Below are 17,584 nucleotides of genomic sequence, written 5' to 3'. Positions count from 1 at the left end.
GACACTCACAAACAGCTACAGAACAATGATCCCAACAAGACTAAGGGAGGGAGGGAGGTATATATAGACCCAGGGCACCAGGTGACACCAATGAGACTAATCAGAGACACAGGTGAGTGTGATCACACTAACTCCACCCAGCAGACAAGCCAGGAAGGGGAAAAAGACAGCAGATGTAATGTAGAATTTCTTGAACATCAGTGGTATTTGTTTGTTATTATGTCTCTTAAGCTGTAGCCTTTCCAGTTCATTTTTAATGTAAATCTTTTTTCACAGGCCAACAACAAAAAACAACAAAATGTATATGCTATGACATAGTGCGTACACAGCTAATACTACAAATCCTGCCAGTATATAGGGGTTATATACTGGTGTGCCAACTCTAGTACACATTTGATATGATCTTGCGGGGCAAATATAATTACACTGCGGGCCAGTTTGACGAGTATGCTCTAGAGTAAAAAACATACCAGTGTAACATAGGATCAGCTGTTGGAGGTAATGGAACTCACAAGATTCAAATCCGTTGGAAAGTCCAAAGTAGAAGCAAGGCTGTAGCGTTTAGTATGGTTAGCTTGGATTAGTCTGGGTGAGGACTCTCAAAACAACAGTAACGCAATAATGCATTATCAGTCCTAATATTGTCGTATTATAGTGTACTGCTTGAATTCAGCTAATGTACCACATTAGCAGAATATAATTAAGGTAGTACTACTCTGATAAACTCTTTTTAGAAAAGGTTTGACCAAGTTTACTTACTGACATTAAACTTTTTCTGCAGCGCCCCCTTCTTGTCTTCTCGCTACCATGGTGACACATTCACAGCTATTTCTCCAAAACTCAACTCAAATGTATTTAAAATTAAGTGAATATTAAAATGTATTTGCCTTGCTACGCCAACACTGCAACAGCTCACACGTGACACATGAACAGCAACTATAGGCCATGGTAGAAAAGCGGCAACAAACCCAGAATACAAACGTAATAAATGTAGAAAAAATGTTAACTTTAAAGCCAGGTTTCCCACTGCACTATTCGGCACAAAGTAAAATTTTACCCACAATGCATCCTTTATTGATTGTTTCAAAGCCTGTCTACCTAAATTAAGTTTAGCCCAGAACAAGTTGTTTTTGTTTCACTACAGCTCTGGTTGTCCATCATATTGTCTCACACACCAGCACAGAGAAATGGAACCTGTCCAAACCTAAAATAACTCAGTGTCCCCTCAGGCTAAGTGGAAAAAACAAGACTCAGAACAAATGAATGCACCTAAAGAACAAGAACGTCCAATAAAGTGAGTGCTCGTGTAGCTGGACATGAGAGATAGTGCGACGTCAGGCTTTCAGCAGCTGACGTTGCTGTGGCGAGTCCCTGCTCTCCGTTAAAGCTCCATCAGTCAGAATCAGTTGACGACAAATGCGGGTCGGGGGGAGCTGCCCCTGGGACAGCAGTGGTCCCTCTGCTGTCACGGTGCGATCAAGAGTGTGAACACAAAACCTCTGGCAGAAAGGGGGAGGGAGAGGCTGTAATTAATCACCTGATTGGAATTATCATGTAATTGATCATTAACAAAACTGGAGGTGAAGGTGAGTGGAGATGGACGAGACGAGGGAGGCAACACTTTGAGAGGAAGATGTATGAGAGAGGCGGGTTGAGTAGTGGGCTGAAGAGCTTGTTCTGGCAGGTGGTTTTAACGAATAGCTCGGCACTGATGTCTACCTCTGGATTATTAATCCACCGCATCATCTCTGTATGTGAGGGATTGATAAACTGGACAGTGGGAGGGGACTCTTTGACAGTGGACTAAAGAAGTTGTCAAACATGCTATAGAAATGCAAATAAAGTTTGCATAGCAACTGCTCGATACAATAGTGGAAATATGAGAGTGGGAAATACTCTCCACTGATATACAGAGTCCCCAGAGATATACAGAGTCCCAGGGATGGCTACATGCATCATGAAATTTAGAAAAGCCATCATTTTTATATCCGTCAGTGGAAACTGGAACTTCAATTACATTTCAGTCCCGGTGAGAATAGAAGCAGACATTACTGCTGCGAAGGAACTCCTTGAAATGCTTATTTCTGCTTTGGACGTTTTCCCTTTAACTAGCATTGACTAAAGCTCCTCGGTGGATCTCTCTGAGATGGTTCTGCCCACCAGGCATCAGAACCCCTCTTTTCTTGTTGCGGCCCATAATTAGCCCTAAGCCCTTTTGTCTTCTCCACTCTGAGCTAAACCTGTTATTCTGGGCCGGCCTTTTTATACTCTACACACTCCTCTCTCACCAGCTCTGTCTCTCTCACCTTTTTCCTGTTCCCTCTTATAACTCTCTCTGCAGAACGCACGCAGAGGCCCTGGAGGGAAAATCACTCTCATGTTTCTCAAAGATGGATTATTGTCAGACAGTTTTAACTATTTTTATGATTAGTAGACTGCTATTTGGTAGTGTCCCTGCGTGTCACCTACACACTCACCATAATTTAGAAACACAGGCCTGTCGGTGTTATCTTCTTTTTTACTCAATCATACTTCATCCTCCTCCCCTCTAGTAGCCCCCTGTTTCTCTAATATACGCACACACACACACACACACGTACAGCTTGTGTAGCTGCATATTTTAGTGCTTCATTTGTGCATTGTTCCATCAAATTCACCATTTCAAATTTAAACTTTCTCTTTAAATTTAGGGTGAATATACAGTATATAATAGATGTAGATTGACCTCAATGTATGATTTTGTTTTATGTTTTTCTATGTAACATTAGAAAAGGAACCTCCAGGGTGAATCACCCTTTTTTTCTTAGCTTCAACACACTATAAAAATATTTTGAAAATAACAAGGATAAAAAAACAACTCCATCCAGCTCTGGTTGTTGGTGTGATGGTGTGTTGCCAGCTCTTGTACATCTTGTAACTGCAGCAGCTGCTCCCCAGAGTCTGCTCCTCACATTCATAACAGCGTGCTCCATGCCAGGTGGCTGTCTCCACAAGTCTCCTCCTTCATTAATCAGACTATCTTTGAGTTGATCAATAACAAGTCAATTAGGAGGTGCAGTGAGATGAGGGTCACGGGGGGTCGGGCGCTTGTTTGTCAACTTGACATCTTGTCTGTCCCTGCCATACAGCCAGGTATGCCGTTTACCTAAAAACATGTGGCTACACACGCCTGTCATAAATCCAAATATTCACTATAAATAGGTTTGGAACATCTTGCTGCCATCCATCATTTGCTTGTTCTTGGGTATATAATGCATCAAACATGTTCTACCTCAAATCTTCCAGCTGTCTGTTATGGATGGAAATAGCCTCAAAGCTCTTCTGTATTAACTTTACATTTTCTAAAGAAATTCCTTGCAAGTGAATTTGCCTGTGGCTGATTAAGCAGCTGTGGTTTAAGGTCATGCTTGATGATACATACTGAATATAGGCTGCAAATCATGCCAGTATTTATCCAGTTCCCTTGTTAATCTGACAAGAGCAAAAGATATCCAGTTGTGGTTTGGTGCCCACTCACTGTGCATCTAATGACTTGGCTCGTGATTCCAGCTCAACAGCAACCAGCTCCCGTGGAGAATGCACCAGATTAATGCCCTGAATAATTACAAACAAGAAAGATCTCGGGCAAATTCTCCTCATACGTACTGAGGCATTACATCAGATGAGGCCGTCTAATTAAAACCCATACTGAATGGTGGTAAAGAGACACGAGAGAGGTAATGTGTAGTTCTGTCCAAAAACATTCAGTCCCTTTATCACATTTGCCTACATTGGCTTAGCCATTAAAAATGGCGATAGTGACAAAACTGTTGAAATGCAACTCAGTGGGCTTTTCTTATCATGTTGCATCAATCATTATACTATAGATCAGTGGTTCCCAAACTGTCTCATGCTAAGGCCGCCTGAACAGCATTAGCTTCTAGCTGGGCCCCCTTTGGAAACACACGGACAATACTACAAAATATGTAAAGACATTTTTTATTTTTAGAATTAATATTCTTGCTTTTATTCAGAGATGGAAAAAGTATATAAAAAATGTAATTACCCCATGCAATTTACCTTCAGTTAACGCAGATTGTTTTTTCCCTGCATTTAATTTTTTACTCAGTAACAAGTTCTTTTACAATCTAACAAAGTAAAATACATGAGTTAAAATGTACTCAAGTAAAAATACCTATTCCTGAAACTTAAAAAATTACAAAAAATCACAAAAACTACTTAATTACATTAACGTGAAGACATGGAATTTGTTACTTTCCACCTCTGCTTTTATTCACTATTCAACAGTTATTGCAATAACTAGCATAGCTTTAGCATAAGAAAATTATTAACAAAGATAGGCACAAACCACCAGGTCTACACACATTTGTCTTTGCTGAAGTTGCAGCACATGGTCACAGAAGGTGTGTTAATGTAGCATTGGGAAGTTGAGAATCTGACGATTATGGCAGTCTACATGTTATACTGTTCAGGACAAATGGTTATAAAACCAAAATGATTTTTTAATATATATATTAAATATTGAAATATGTATATATGTTGCATTTTTTCATATCTTTTCTCCAGGCAGCCCCCTTAGCCAACAATAAGGTGTGCACTGATGAATAACATTCTTACAATCAGAAATTTAGGATTTTGATCTAACACATAAAATTATTAAACACATTTAAATATTACTGCACTGTGCTACTGCCCATTTCTCCTAGTAAAATAAAAAGAAATACACAAGCCATAGTGAAAACTAAATTAATGCTGAGGTTATGGACTGAGTTTCTTTAACTATAAGTGGACGGACAAATAAATATGCCTTATAACATTTTATTATTTTTGATACACTTTAAACCAAATTTCATTCTGTTTCATGTATTTCATGGTTTTGTTCACCTGTGTTGTTTCTATAATTCAGTTACTCTTTATCTCACCCTAACCATATCTGACATCACTGTAATATTTATGTTGCATTTATGTTGATAAATCAATAAAACTAATCAAAGGTACATCCGCTCCCGTTAGTAAACACTTTGATGCTATCCTGTACAAACAAAAATCATTATTAGCTTCCCCAAGTTGCTAATTATCACCCTGAGCTACTCTGATTATGGTCATTGTACATTTTAAATGGCACTTCTGAAAAATGAAATCTATTTGACACGTTTGTCCGTGCAGTCCATTTGTTTTTGTGCCGTGTTCTTGCAGCTTTGAACTTGTGGCCTTTTCATGACATTAACAGTACATCTCTCTCTGTCAGACGGAGGCCGCCTGGGTAAAGTGCGACTACAGATGGATGCCAGGCAGGAGAGATAAAGGTGACATCAAAGGGTTTCCAGCTGATGATCAGTGTGTTGCAGCACAAAGATGTGTTTCTGTTGGATTCTGTACACACGTGTGAGCAACCGTGCTTTGGGGTTAACCTTGTTTTCATTTTTTTGTTCAGATCAGCTGCGTGTGTGTGTCAGGTGTCAGGAATTGACTGTTGGGATCCTGGCAAAGGAGGGGTATAAATATAAGACCATGGAGAGACAAACAGAGGAAAGCTTGAGGTTAGGAGCCAAAACTTTTGCTGACAGATGCTGCAGACTCAGACACATTCAACATACACAGTCACTGTTGCATGCAAGCCCTGAGTCCAGGTCTTCCCCTGTGCTCCCATGCAAAGAGGAGCCCACCCCTAACCCCCAGGGAGCTGACAGCAGCTGAGACTAAAAACAAGGTAAGGGCCCATCTGACATACACACAGAGACTCAGCTGCTTGTCTCGCAAGAGAGTTCACAGTGGCAAAAAAATGAAGAGTTCTACCAGACTTAAGGCTCCCAGGGAAACATATATTGAAAACTATGAAGGATGCATAGATGGGAGATACTACAGTGTGTGCACTGCAGGTGTGCCATGGTAAGAGTCAACAGCTTCTAAGATTGTTTTCTTTGTTGTCTGAGCTTATAATAACAACTTGATGGATGACACAAGCTTGGCTATGGAGTTGTTGTCATTGATCCCACTTGTCTCTCATAAAGTCTTGGCTGTTGAAATAACAAATTCTGAATGAAATACTATGTGTTCGGAATAATCTTTCATGATCTTTAGTCAAGACGAGTCTACTACTAACCTGCTATTTTGTTTGTTCAATTTGTCTGTGTGTATGATTAACTGGAGCTTCCAGGCAGCAGTCAGTTTGGTCCATGGTTCTTTAGTTTTTGGTTATATTTCTCAAGACATTAAAATGACTGAATGATTGACAGCCTTGTAGAGATTAAGTTTCTCTTTTAGCAAACCAATTGTGTTAAAGGAAGCATCACTTTTCCCTGCACTGATGAGATTGGATATGAAAATGATGACCATTTTTGTACTATATTGATTCCACAATGTCTCATGCATTTTACTCAAAATCCAAATGTCACCAAAGGCGTGATAAAGGACACTGTGTGAGGGCTCACTTTTCTCAGTTTAAGCAGGAATTTCAAGGTGTTCTCTGTTTAAACTTGACAGAATCACATAAAGCTGTTGGGATAGTGACAATTCTTTATAAACAATGGTAATTAATTTCCTGCTTTTGTAAGCTATCAATCTTACAACTCTCTTCTCTCCAAAATCCAGGCTGAGTCAAGATGGAGGATTGGCTGGAAAGGGATGGTCCCAGATCCTCTATGCCAGCTGAGATACCCCATCCACATTCAGAGTACTCTCAATGGAAGTTCAAACTGTTTAGAGTAAAGTCCATGGAGCGGGCTCCCGCGCCCAGCCAGCCGCTGACTGCAAAAGACGCTGTGTTGGGGAGCACGATGTCTGCAGCTTCTATTATACAGTCAGAGAGTGGTGCGGGTCCAGAGAGTGTGATGAAATTATGTTTTGGTGGGAAGAGCAAGGAAAATGTAGAGAGCACAGGTGAGAGGGTGGATAGGAAGCTTGAGGAAATGGACACGCACATGAACCACCTCAGGTAATCAAATCAAATGTCATCTTACAATCAACATAATGTTATTCTTTTATGAATAAGTATTTAACACGACTGATATCTCCCTTCAAAGGTGTCTCTGTCGTCTTTGTGGAACGACCTTGAGGAAGGTTAATGGACTTGTGCATGAAGTTCACAGTGATCTTGACAGCAGAGACAAAGGTGTCCTGCGCAAAATGGGCTGCAAGTCCACAAGCTGGCCAGAGGTCATCCTCAAAGTCTTCAAAGTGGACGTGACAGGCGACACAGAAGCTGTCCATCCTCTCACCTTCTGCCATCGCTGCTGGATGGCTGCTATAAGAGGAGGCGGTGTGTGTAGTTTCTCCAGGATGATCGTTCCTGAGTGGGAACCCCACTCTTCGCTCTGTACTCTTTGTTTCCCTAAGAAATGTTCATTTCAGCGAACTGGGAGAAAGAGAAGGAGAAGCATTCCCAGAGTCCAGAGCCTGGCAAAGAGAAGCAGATGGGAGCATGTTAAAAGCATTCCCGTTGGAGAAAGGAAAGTTCTAAGACCTTTTGGAAACAGGCAACACAGTTTTATTCTCAGGGGCTGGAAAAGACCCAGTATTCAGAGAGAGCAATGGTTAAATATCTCCCACTGCACGAAAGACCACCTGAGTACTGACCTAATCAGTGGGAAACTCCCTGTAGACTTCCTATACTCCTTCACCTGCCTGGTATGTGCCCACCTGCTCTCTGATCCACTGCAGCTTCCCTGTGGTCACCTGTTCTGCCGCAGCTGTATTCAAAAATACACCTGTGTTGTGGGATCACACTGTCCGGCCTGCAAGTTGCCCTGTGACCCCAGTGCTCTTATATCGCCCGATAAAGCGTTTTTATCTGCTCTGTATTCCCTGCCTCTGCTTTGTCCCAGAGAAGGGTGTGGTGAGCAGGTCAGACTCGAGTCTTTTCACAAACACATTAAGGACCATGATCTGAGGGTAACGGACAAAGAAATACAGTTATCAGAAATCAATAACAACCTGCTGGCCAGTAAAGGTGGCAGGCCCCGGCAACACTTGCTGTCATTAACCCGTCGTGCCCAGAAGCACCGGCTGAGAAATCTGAAAAACCACGTGCGGATCTTTGCGGACAAAGAGGAGGGCGGTGACCTGAAGTCTGTGTGCATGACTCTGTTGCTGCTCGCACTCAGATCTGGGAATGAACACCGGCAAGCAGATGAGCTTGAAGCCATGATTCAAGGTAAGTGGTTCTTGTGGTCATTGTTTAATCTATGTGTATACCCATCACCCCCTGGGGCAAAGAACACAAACAAATGAAAAGTGTTTACTTATTAATAACCCTACCTACCTCGCAGAGATGCAGTTATAATATGAATGACAATTAGATGAAAAGTTAACAATTATTAAGCACTGAGAAAGTTTTCAAGAGGTGGATTGAAAAGCTTTTCATTATTGTCCCTCTTTGTCTATTGAAACAAGGGCTGTTTTCCACACCCAGCCTCTTCTCTCCCACTCTCTCACACTGTGGCAACCTGTCAGTCTGACTCCCCTCCTCACACACTCTTTAATGCACAATAACAACTTTTTTGAAGGAGCTGTTAGAATCAAAACAACATCAGCGGCTCTTGTATTTGCAAATTACACAGCCCCATCCCCCTCTCAGGGGAATGGAAGCCAGCTGGTGTCTGTTTTCATCTGCAGCCAATACATTACTTTCACCAGTTTCTTTTATGCAACCCATTTTAAAATTAGGATATATTGGATTTTGTAATCATGGCCATGCGGGCCTTTGACAACGACGTTTTCATAGCTGGATTATTTATTCCCAATTTCTTTTGTATCAGGGCAAAAACGGTTCCAAATATAGGGTACTGAATTGAGAAATTTGTAATATTTACATTTTTTAAACACAAGGAGCCTGTATGTTTAAATTATTCCCTTTGTATCACAGTTCTGCCTTTCTAGCTCCTGCCTCCTTTGACTTCTTCTGAAACTTTCCCCTGTCTAATTTTCTTTTTCTCTCTGCAGGCAGAGGATTCGGGCTGCACCCTGCAGTGTGCTTGGCCATTCGAGTGAACACTTTCCTAAGCTGCAGCCAGTATCACAAGTTGTACCGCACGGTCAAAGCTATCAGCGGTCGCCAGATCTTTCAGCCCCTCTACACCCTCCGAGCCGCAGAGAAGGAGCTTCTCCCTGGCTTTCACCAGTTTGAATGGCAGCCAGCTCTGAAAAATGTATCTACATCTTGCAATGTGGGCATTATTAATGGGCTTTCTGGGTGGGGTTCTTCAGTAGATGACTCCCCAATTGAGACCATTGCAAGGAGATTTCGCTACGATGTGGCACTTGTGTCGGCGTTAAAGGATCTGGAGGAAGACATCATGGAGGGGCTGAGGGAAAAAGGACTGGAAGACAGCGCCTGCACCTCCGGTTTTAACGTTATGATCAAAGAATGTTGTGATGGCATGGGGGATGTCAATGAGAAGCATGGGGGAGGACCAGTTGTTCCTGAGAAAGCTGTCCGTTTCTCTTTCACTATTATGTCTGTCTCTGTCATAGCTGATGATGATGAAAAGGAGGCAACGATCTTCACTGAGCCAAAGCCAAACTCAGAACTGTCCTGCAAGCCCCTGTGCTTAATTTTTGTAGATGAGTCAGATCACGAGACACTCACAGCTCTTCTTGGTCCCATTGTTGCAGAGCGTAATGCAATGAAAAACAGCAGACTCATCCTATCCTTGGGCGGCTTGCCCCGCTTTTTCAGCTTTCAATTCAGAGGCACAGGATATGATGAGAAGATGGTACGGGAGATGGAAGGGCTGGAAGCCTCAGGGTCCACATATATCTGTACTCTGTGTGACTCAAGTAGGGCACAGGCATCTCAGAACATGGTGCTACATTCCATCACTCGCTGTCATGAAGAGAACCTTGAGCGCTATGAAATCTGGAGAACCAACCCCTTTTCTGAATCTATAGAAGAACTGCGAGACAGAGTCAAAGGGGTCACAGCCAAACCCTTCATGGAGACACAGCCAACTCTTGACGCCTTACACTGTGACATCGGCAATGCTACTGAGTTCTACAAAATTTTCCAGGACGAGATCGGGGAGGTTTACCGTAAGGGCAACCCCAGCCGGGAGGAACGCCACAGCTGGAGGTCAGCTCTGGATAAACAGCTGAGGAAAAAGATGAAGCTTAAACCAGTAATGAGGATGAATGGGAACTACGCCCGCAGGCTAATGACCCTGGAGGCTGTGGATGCAGTGTGTGAGCTGGTGCCATCAGAGGAGAGGAGAGAGGCCCTGAGGGAGCTTATGAGGCTGTACCTCCAGATGAAGCCTGTGTGGCGGGCTACTTGCCCAGCAAAGGAATGCCCTGACCAGCTGTGCCGCTACAGCTTCAACTCCCAGCGCTTTGCTGGCATCCTCTCCACTGCCTTCAAATATAGGTATAATGGAAAGATAACCAATTACCTTCACAAGACTCTGGCACATGTTCCTGAAATTGTGGAAAGAGATGGATCAATAGGAGCCTGGGCCAGTGAGGGGAATGAATCGGCAAACAAGCTGTTCAGACGTTTTCGGAAGATGAATGCACGTCAATCAAAGATCTTTGAACTGGAAGATGTGTTAAAACATCACTGGCTCTACACCTCAAAGTACCTGCAGAAGTTTATGGAGGCTCACAAAGACTCGGTCGAAGCTCTGCAGGCCACAATTGACCCATTAGAGAAGCTGGATGATGACATGACTCTGGAAGCAAATCATTTTTGATTTTTCTTTTTTTGATGCACACAACATGATTTCACTTTTATTTGATGTTGATGTTGAACTGGTTTCAAATGTTCTTTGAAACTAAGATAGTTTTATGATTTTTTACAAATATAATACACTTTAATTCAACATTTCACTCTTTTTCTTGTTGACATGCACCACACTAAAAATGTGAATTTTCTTATGTTTTGAATATAAGAAAAGATGGCACAGAAAAAGGTATATATCACACAAGGGTTTTTTTTTTGTTTGTTTTAAAAGTCTTTCTCCTAATCTTCAGCATCTGTGAAATATGGTTCCGTTTATTGTATTTCAAGAATATGATACATTATGAATTTATATAGTACATATATTTATGGAAACAGATGAAGGTGCTGTAAGTCATAGAGGAAAATTGTGTTAAAAACAACCACATTTGGTGGCCACTGTATTAATACATCATTTGAGCTGGGGCAAAATGCAATCACAGAGACCCAAATGCTCTTTGTTTCATGAGCGCCTCAGGAAAAAGATTACTTTAGTGCCTTATTCTGGGATCCCGGAGGGCTGGAAGAGATGCCAGGTCACTTTGAAACATTTTTTTTTATCTGTTTTGGTTTTTGCACATTTGAGGATAGATGATGCTATTACACATTTTTCACATAAAATAGAGCACATACCGACTCTTTCGTTGATATCATAAAAATAAAGTTAGGTCCATTACTGAGTATAACACCCCATGGACTCCAGCTGACAGGAATTTCTCCTAACTTCTGTATCATACCTGGACCTTATCTGCACTGAGGTATTTCTTTATTTGACAGGGGGAAAGGATGAGCTGCAGCTGCACGGATCTGATTTTAACGGATTTGGTGGCAACTTTATTTGTTTGATTGATTGATAATTTTGTTTTGCCATTTTAAACCATGGCAGGCAATTTTGTTTTCTTATTGATTGAACGTTTGATTATATTTTCTCGTCTTGAATTTAGCTATGTGACAGCTGGGAAATATTCACATTTATTGGACACTTGTCAGATTTGTACAACAGCGTTGTGTTTCAAGTGAATGCCATACAGTAGGAGCTTGTCTCATTTTTGTTTTTGTCGTGATGAACTGCATTTCTGAGTCGGCAGGTGATGGATGATTCAGGAAATCCTACTTTCTATTTATCATTTTGTTTTACACTGAATACCTCACTATACATCCCCTACATTTAACAGGGGCTGCGGAACACTTGAAGTGATAGCAAATGCGCAATATTGCTGCAGTGCGTTGTGCGATGTCCACGTTTGGTGAATTTTGTTGTGTGTCACAATAAAGATATCAAATAAATAAACAAAATAATTGACTCTTTTTCAAATGAAGCAATATATTTTTTTAAAATTTGGATTTATTTTGAGATTGTTAATGATTGTTAATGACATGATAAAAAAAATCCAAAAAGCATATATTACAAAATAAACACAAGTTTGAAGGCACAAGTGTTTTAAAGATGACTGTACTGTAAGTAGCTGCGGAGGACATGAATGTATGTAGTAGAGGAGGAAAAAGAGTAAAGTGAAGTAGTGCCCTTAGGCTGAAAGGAACAGAGCAGCAGGAAGTACAAGAAAACATTTAAAAAGAAAAAGATACATCATTAATTTACTGCTATGTATTTAGGTTGACTTACTCTTAAAATATTATAAAAAATTAATAAGCATAATTATTATCAAATAATAAGTATTTTAATTTGTGTACTTGCTTACTTACTTAGTACTTTATGCATACCTCTTTACATAGGGTGGGTTTTATTAAATGTGCAGTGACCTGGGAGGCAGTGTTTTTATACAATACTTGTAAGCTCTGCTGTTATTACTGATATTTATCAGTTGAACAAAAAGTGTTTTCACATCAGACCACATATCAATAAAATTATACATGGTTTTATTTCATTTTGTAATTGTGATAACGTGTGGTAAACTTGAGTGAGTCTTGGTTATTTATTTATTTCATTTTACCGGATTCACGTAATTGAATTTATACAAGACTATTAAAGTAGATTTGTGAAAAGTAAAAGACACTGATGGACACAGAAGGTTTTGTTTTTTCATGATGTATTTCTTTTTTATTTATTGTTTTTACACAGCAGTGGCAAGATAAAATACAGCTATGTTATAACGTCCTACTTAAAAGTAAAGCAGTTGTTTAAATGGTATAAATGAATTGTAACGATAAATGCAATTAAATACACGCGTGTATACGGAATCAAGCTTAACAAAAATGGGGGAGGATGAATAACAAAACTTTAAACGTTGAGCATTCACATGCAGATTCAGTCAAATAGTCTCCTGAAAAACTGCTTTTTGCTTGGAGAAATTTTGACAGATTGAAAAATCTTTCTGTTCTTAACTTTCATTGGAGTGTGCTTTATAGGGGTGACCTGTCGAGTGGGGGTCATCTCCTGGTAGGGAAGACCACCGTGGTCAAGGCAGAAATACTTCTTTCTGCCTTGGGAGAGTTTGAGCAGCAGAGTCTCAGTCAGCTCCATGCACTGGGCATGGACCCAGTGACCCCCCTCTCCTCTGGAGCAAAAGATCATAGCTGGCCTGTGGAGCTCAGTGGAATAGTATGGCTCCCATTTGTTGGGGTCCACCTGACAATCCAGGCAACATTTAATCCAGTAGCCCGTCTGTGTTTCATCCTCTTCATCATCTTCATTGTAAGTATCTCCTTCGCTGTCACTGTTGTCGAGCTCATGAAGCTCACGACCAAAGTAGAGTTCATCGGAGTCTTCCAGAGGTGTGGAGTCATCATAATCTGTGGACTCCTGGCTGCAGCCCTGGGTTCCCTCTCCATCTTTCCCTTCTTCCTCTGTTCGGAAGCTCACAAGATAGAAAGAATTTGTGCAATTTTGAGAATTCCTTCCATCACTGGGTAAAGCAAGTAAGGCTTTTCCCTCCCCAGCACTCCCACCAAACCAAGTACGACTATGTGTGATATCTGGGGACCACTTCGGTGGTTCTAATGCCTCGAAGTGGATGCCCTCATCATCCAGAACGATAGTGCCGCACTTCATCCTCTTTTCAGAATCGGACTCGTACCCGCCTAATATAATGTATTTGTGTGTTGGACCTGTTCTGGTGATAATGGCGCTTGTGATGGAAATACCAGTGTCCAGACACTCACAGGAGAGCAAAGGGCTGCCCTGTAACAGCTCAACATGCAGTCGAAAGACCCGCGAGGGTCTGGAGTCAGAGCTCAGCAAATGACCCCCAATGAAGTACACACAGTCCTCTCTGGCGAGGGATACATGAAAGGACTGGCCATCGCTGAGCTCAGGCAGAGTGTGAGCAGAGCAGCAACCGAACTCCAGGTCAAACAGGTAAACCTGAGGAGGACAGTCGGCGACACTGTTCCAGCTCTCTGTGGTCCGCTCCCCTGCAGGTCTGTAGGACCTGCCTCCAAATAAGACACAGGCTTTCTTACCATGGCTTTGAACCATGCTCATTGTATGACCATATCTCGCCCCTGGTAGATCACCCACTAATTCCTTCTCTTTGCAACTAATGGTGAGTTTTCGATTAAAACCCTGACTATGCACGGTTAGCATGTACAAGCTAGAAGAGATCTCGTTGTTTGGAGTACGGCCACCATGGATCAGGTAAGATTCCGGGAGGCCATCGTAAGGATCCAGGCGGCAAACAGCAGGGCAGCGTAATGGGGGAAGGTAGTTGGAATCATTAGAGAAGGAGATGGCTCTCAACTTTACCCTATCCTTTTTTAAATGAACCCCAAAGACCCCTGTTGGACATGAGCGCTTAGGCCATCCTTTTTGACCAAACAGGAGTACTTCACCATCCAGCTGTAGCAGAGAGCAGCCGGGCTGAAAGAGGCCGGCACAGTTCACTGGAGTCAATAGCTGTAGAGTCATTTTCCAGCAGGTGTCTGCTTTAAACAGGACAAAAACACACAAACACAATCTGTCAGTCAGCTGTTGCTTGTTTTCATTTGGGGGTTTTAAACTTTTACTTCCTGTTTATTACAGCAACACATGGTGGACCATAAGCCACATGACGGCGAAAGACCATAGGACCTCACAGTGTAAACAGGGCTTGGAAGTAAGATATCCTCATTACAGATCAAAATGTTATCATAATAGTTTTGATAAAAATTACATTAAAAACAAATTGTAAAAATAATAAAAACAAATATATATTTTTATATTTTGTAAATAATTCCATAAAATTTTTGATTTTTCTTTTTTTGATGCACGTATATATCACACAAGGGTTCCGTTACCGGGTCGCGGGGTCTAAATATATATATTCAAAATGTATTAAAGTCTGACAATTGTTTTGCGATTTAAAAAAAATACTATATATATATACACACACACATACACACATACAGTATATATATTTAGTACATAAATCTGATCTGATACCAAAAGGAAAACTACCCAAAAGTATTTCTATTGGGTGTATCTCAATAATGCCAAGGAATTAATGTTAACTATAACAACAGTAATGTTAACTAAACAACTGGCCGTCACTTTACATGGCATATTCAATTGAGCTTTAGAACATTTTAAATTTAGCTCATACTAGAATGGAGTAAATATTAAAAGACCTAATAGTATTGTTTTTGTCAACATACAGTTGTTTTATTTATTTTCTTCCTATGCCTTATACAAACAGAAGATAGGATCACATTGTGTAATTAACTTTCATTTCCTCTGTTACTTCCTAGCCTCATTTAAACGCTGCATCGGCTGCTCAGATGAACACAGAAGAACATCCAAATACACAGTATCTCAGGGCATCAATTTGTTGTTTTTTTTATTCTAGATAATAGACAACTCAAACGTAACTATTTAAAATTAAAAGCACAAGGGAAGTCAGAGATTTATCCCTGAATTTTCAGTTGAATTAGCTTACCGTGGCCAGAGTCAGACGCTGCTCTTGAGCTCACTTTGGGTGTAAATGTTAGGATCCTGCTGATGCAGATAAAAGACTCATTAAAGTAGCCAAACTTTGACAAAAGAAGACAGTGACAGAGTCTGTGAAGCTTTGTTGCCTCGCAAACACTTCCAGATCCTGAGGTTAACAGTCTGTGACTGCTGCTCTCTGACAGCTGTGCCACTTGAATGCCTTCAAATCAGTCAATACAGTGGCTTTGACTGAAGCTGTGCCTGACACAGTATTGAGAGATGGATCCAGTGAACAATACTCCCCAACACTTTCAGAGTATCAGCATGGGCACAGATGGGCATTGAGTTACAGATGGAGTTGAAGACAGCACTGCGTTTTTAATATTGCTGTCTATACCAGTCTTGTTGTATTAAATACACTCTAATGCATATGTGTCAAACTCAAGGCCCAGGGGGCCAAATGTGGCCCGCCAAGCTGTTTTTTGTGGCCCGCAAACTCTGCTGCTCTTAACCTAAGTAATTAAAAGTTTTTATAATCATTCAGTTAATAAGCACTTGCAGAAACATGTATTAGTCTGTTATGGAGTAGTTTCATCTATACCAGCGGTCCCCAACCTTTTTTGTTCCAAGGACTGGTGAGCCAGTACCACCCGTTACTACAGACCGGTACCAAGGACAGCATTGAAGGATCATTACATTATCAAAATAAAACATCTTTTAGACTCTTTTCTGTTTGTATCAGAGAGTGAATGACCTATTATTTTAAAATGTGTCCAGATTATCTTTAAATAAAGAAAGCAAATGGTGTATCCACACAGTCCAGTTACATTGATCTGCTCCACTGTAAATGAGCAATACAGACAGGACTTAACACTGCAAAAGATAAGAAAAAAACAACTTGCCTAGAGCAGATGCCTGCCAGCTCATTAGCATGTTGTTTTTATGTCTGAAAAGCAAAAGAGAAAACTCGGGGTGTGTGCAAAACAAAGGCAGAAACCACCAAGTGCCTGTTTATGCCGTTACAGCTGAAGAACACAGAACAGCTGAGCACCTGTGTGTCCCAACTGATTCTGACTGGGCTGAGTACAAGAGGAGAAGAATATGTTACTGGTACTAGTGGGAACACAATGCCTGTATGCAAAGTATAATATTTCTCTGACTCTTTACTCTTGGAGCATGCCTTCATCTGTACGAACTCACCCCAAGGCATCCACACACAGAACAGATGAATTATAAGTTACATACTGCAGCTGGTGTGATGTCGAGTTAGCAGTGTGTGGTAGACTCCGGGCTATGCAAGGATTTGTACATAATTGATAGAACAAAGTCATTAGAATGTTTGGCAGCACCTGTTTTTGTCCCCTGTAATGTATCATTACCTGACTTTTGCTACCCAGAAGCACAGACTTGACTGATGATGTGGCGACAGCCCTGATGTTCCGATCGTCACTGTGCAGCAGTGTTTATCACTGTTTAATGTTGCAGTAATTGCTCCCTTTGTGGTGGTAGATACCACAGGTTGCTGATGAGCTTTACTCTACTTTACAAATTCTTTGCAGCTGTAGTTTTGTTACAGTGGACATCACCTGCTGGTGAATGGAGACTTTAACTCTGTTGGATATATTAATGGAAGTCAATGTGGTTAGAGCTTGAATTAGGTCCTTTTTAGCTTAAAATCTGATTGTTCTCTGTTTCTTATATAAAACAACCACATCAGCTATTTGATTTTGTCGTGGAATCAAAATATGTACATATATATGGGTCAGCAAGTTCTAAGACTGATGTCATGAATTCAGCTGTGTGACACTGTCACAAACGGCTTGTTAAGATTATTGAAGCGTTGCCAAATGTTTGATCTAGATATAGATATCTATGTTTTTTTAACACTATAGAATATTTGAAAGGAACTGCTCCTTTGCCTCGTCTTAAAACAGGGAACGCTGTGGAGTTCCACTGGAAGGAAACACAAACGTTGGAGTATATTGCCAAAGGCAATATATCCTGGACTT

The 17,584-nt window shown here is 41.0% G+C and overlaps 2 protein-coding genes across 5 annotated transcripts; one reads left to right on the top strand and one right to left on the bottom strand.

Annotated features, from left to right (window-relative positions):
• The first annotated feature begins 4,723 nt into the window (after positions 1-4,723).
• Positions 4,724-10,888, top strand: rag1 (recombination activating 1). 3 transcript variants are annotated; one of them, XM_008312540.3, is made up of 4 exons: positions 4,724-5,710; positions 6,592-6,934; positions 7,023-8,152; positions 8,941-10,888. In XM_008312540.3, exons 2-4 carry the CDS (start codon positions 6,603-6,605, stop codon positions 10,683-10,685), a joined length of 3,207 nt encoding a protein of 1,068 aa, XP_008310762.2. In that variant the 5' UTR covers positions 4,724-5,710; positions 6,592-6,602; the 3' UTR covers positions 10,686-10,888. The 3 variants fall into 3 exon arrangements, with proteins under 3 accessions (XP_008310762.2, XP_024912254.1, XP_024912253.1); XM_025056486.1 differs by having other exon boundaries at positions 4,724-5,889; XM_025056485.1 differs by having other exon boundaries at positions 4,724-6,934.
• Positions 10,889-12,466: 1,578 nt separating this feature from the next.
• rag2 (recombination activating gene 2) lies at positions 12,467-15,960 on the bottom strand. 2 transcript variants are annotated; one of them, XM_025056221.1, is made up of 2 exons: positions 15,583-15,960; positions 12,467-14,593 (listed from the first exon to the last, which is right to left on the bottom strand). In XM_025056221.1, the coding sequence occupies exon 2, from the start codon at positions 14,574-14,576 to the stop codon at positions 12,978-12,980; it is 1,599 nt and encodes a 532-aa protein (XP_024911989.1). In that variant the 5' UTR covers positions 14,577-14,593; positions 15,583-15,960; the 3' UTR covers positions 12,467-12,977. The 2 variants fall into 2 exon arrangements, with proteins under 2 accessions (XP_024911989.1, XP_008310746.1); XM_008312524.2 differs by having other exon boundaries at positions 12,468-14,590.
• Positions 15,961-17,584: the final 1,624 nt, after the last annotated feature.

The sequence above is a fragment of the Cynoglossus semilaevis genome, chromosome 6 (assembly GCF_000523025.1).
Source record: "Cynoglossus semilaevis isolate Cse_v1.0 chromosome 6, Cse_v1.0, whole genome shotgun sequence".
NCBI lineage: Eukaryota > Metazoa > Chordata > Actinopteri > Pleuronectiformes > Cynoglossidae > Cynoglossus > Cynoglossus semilaevis.
This window is presented reverse-complemented; position numbering and strand designations above follow the sequence as displayed.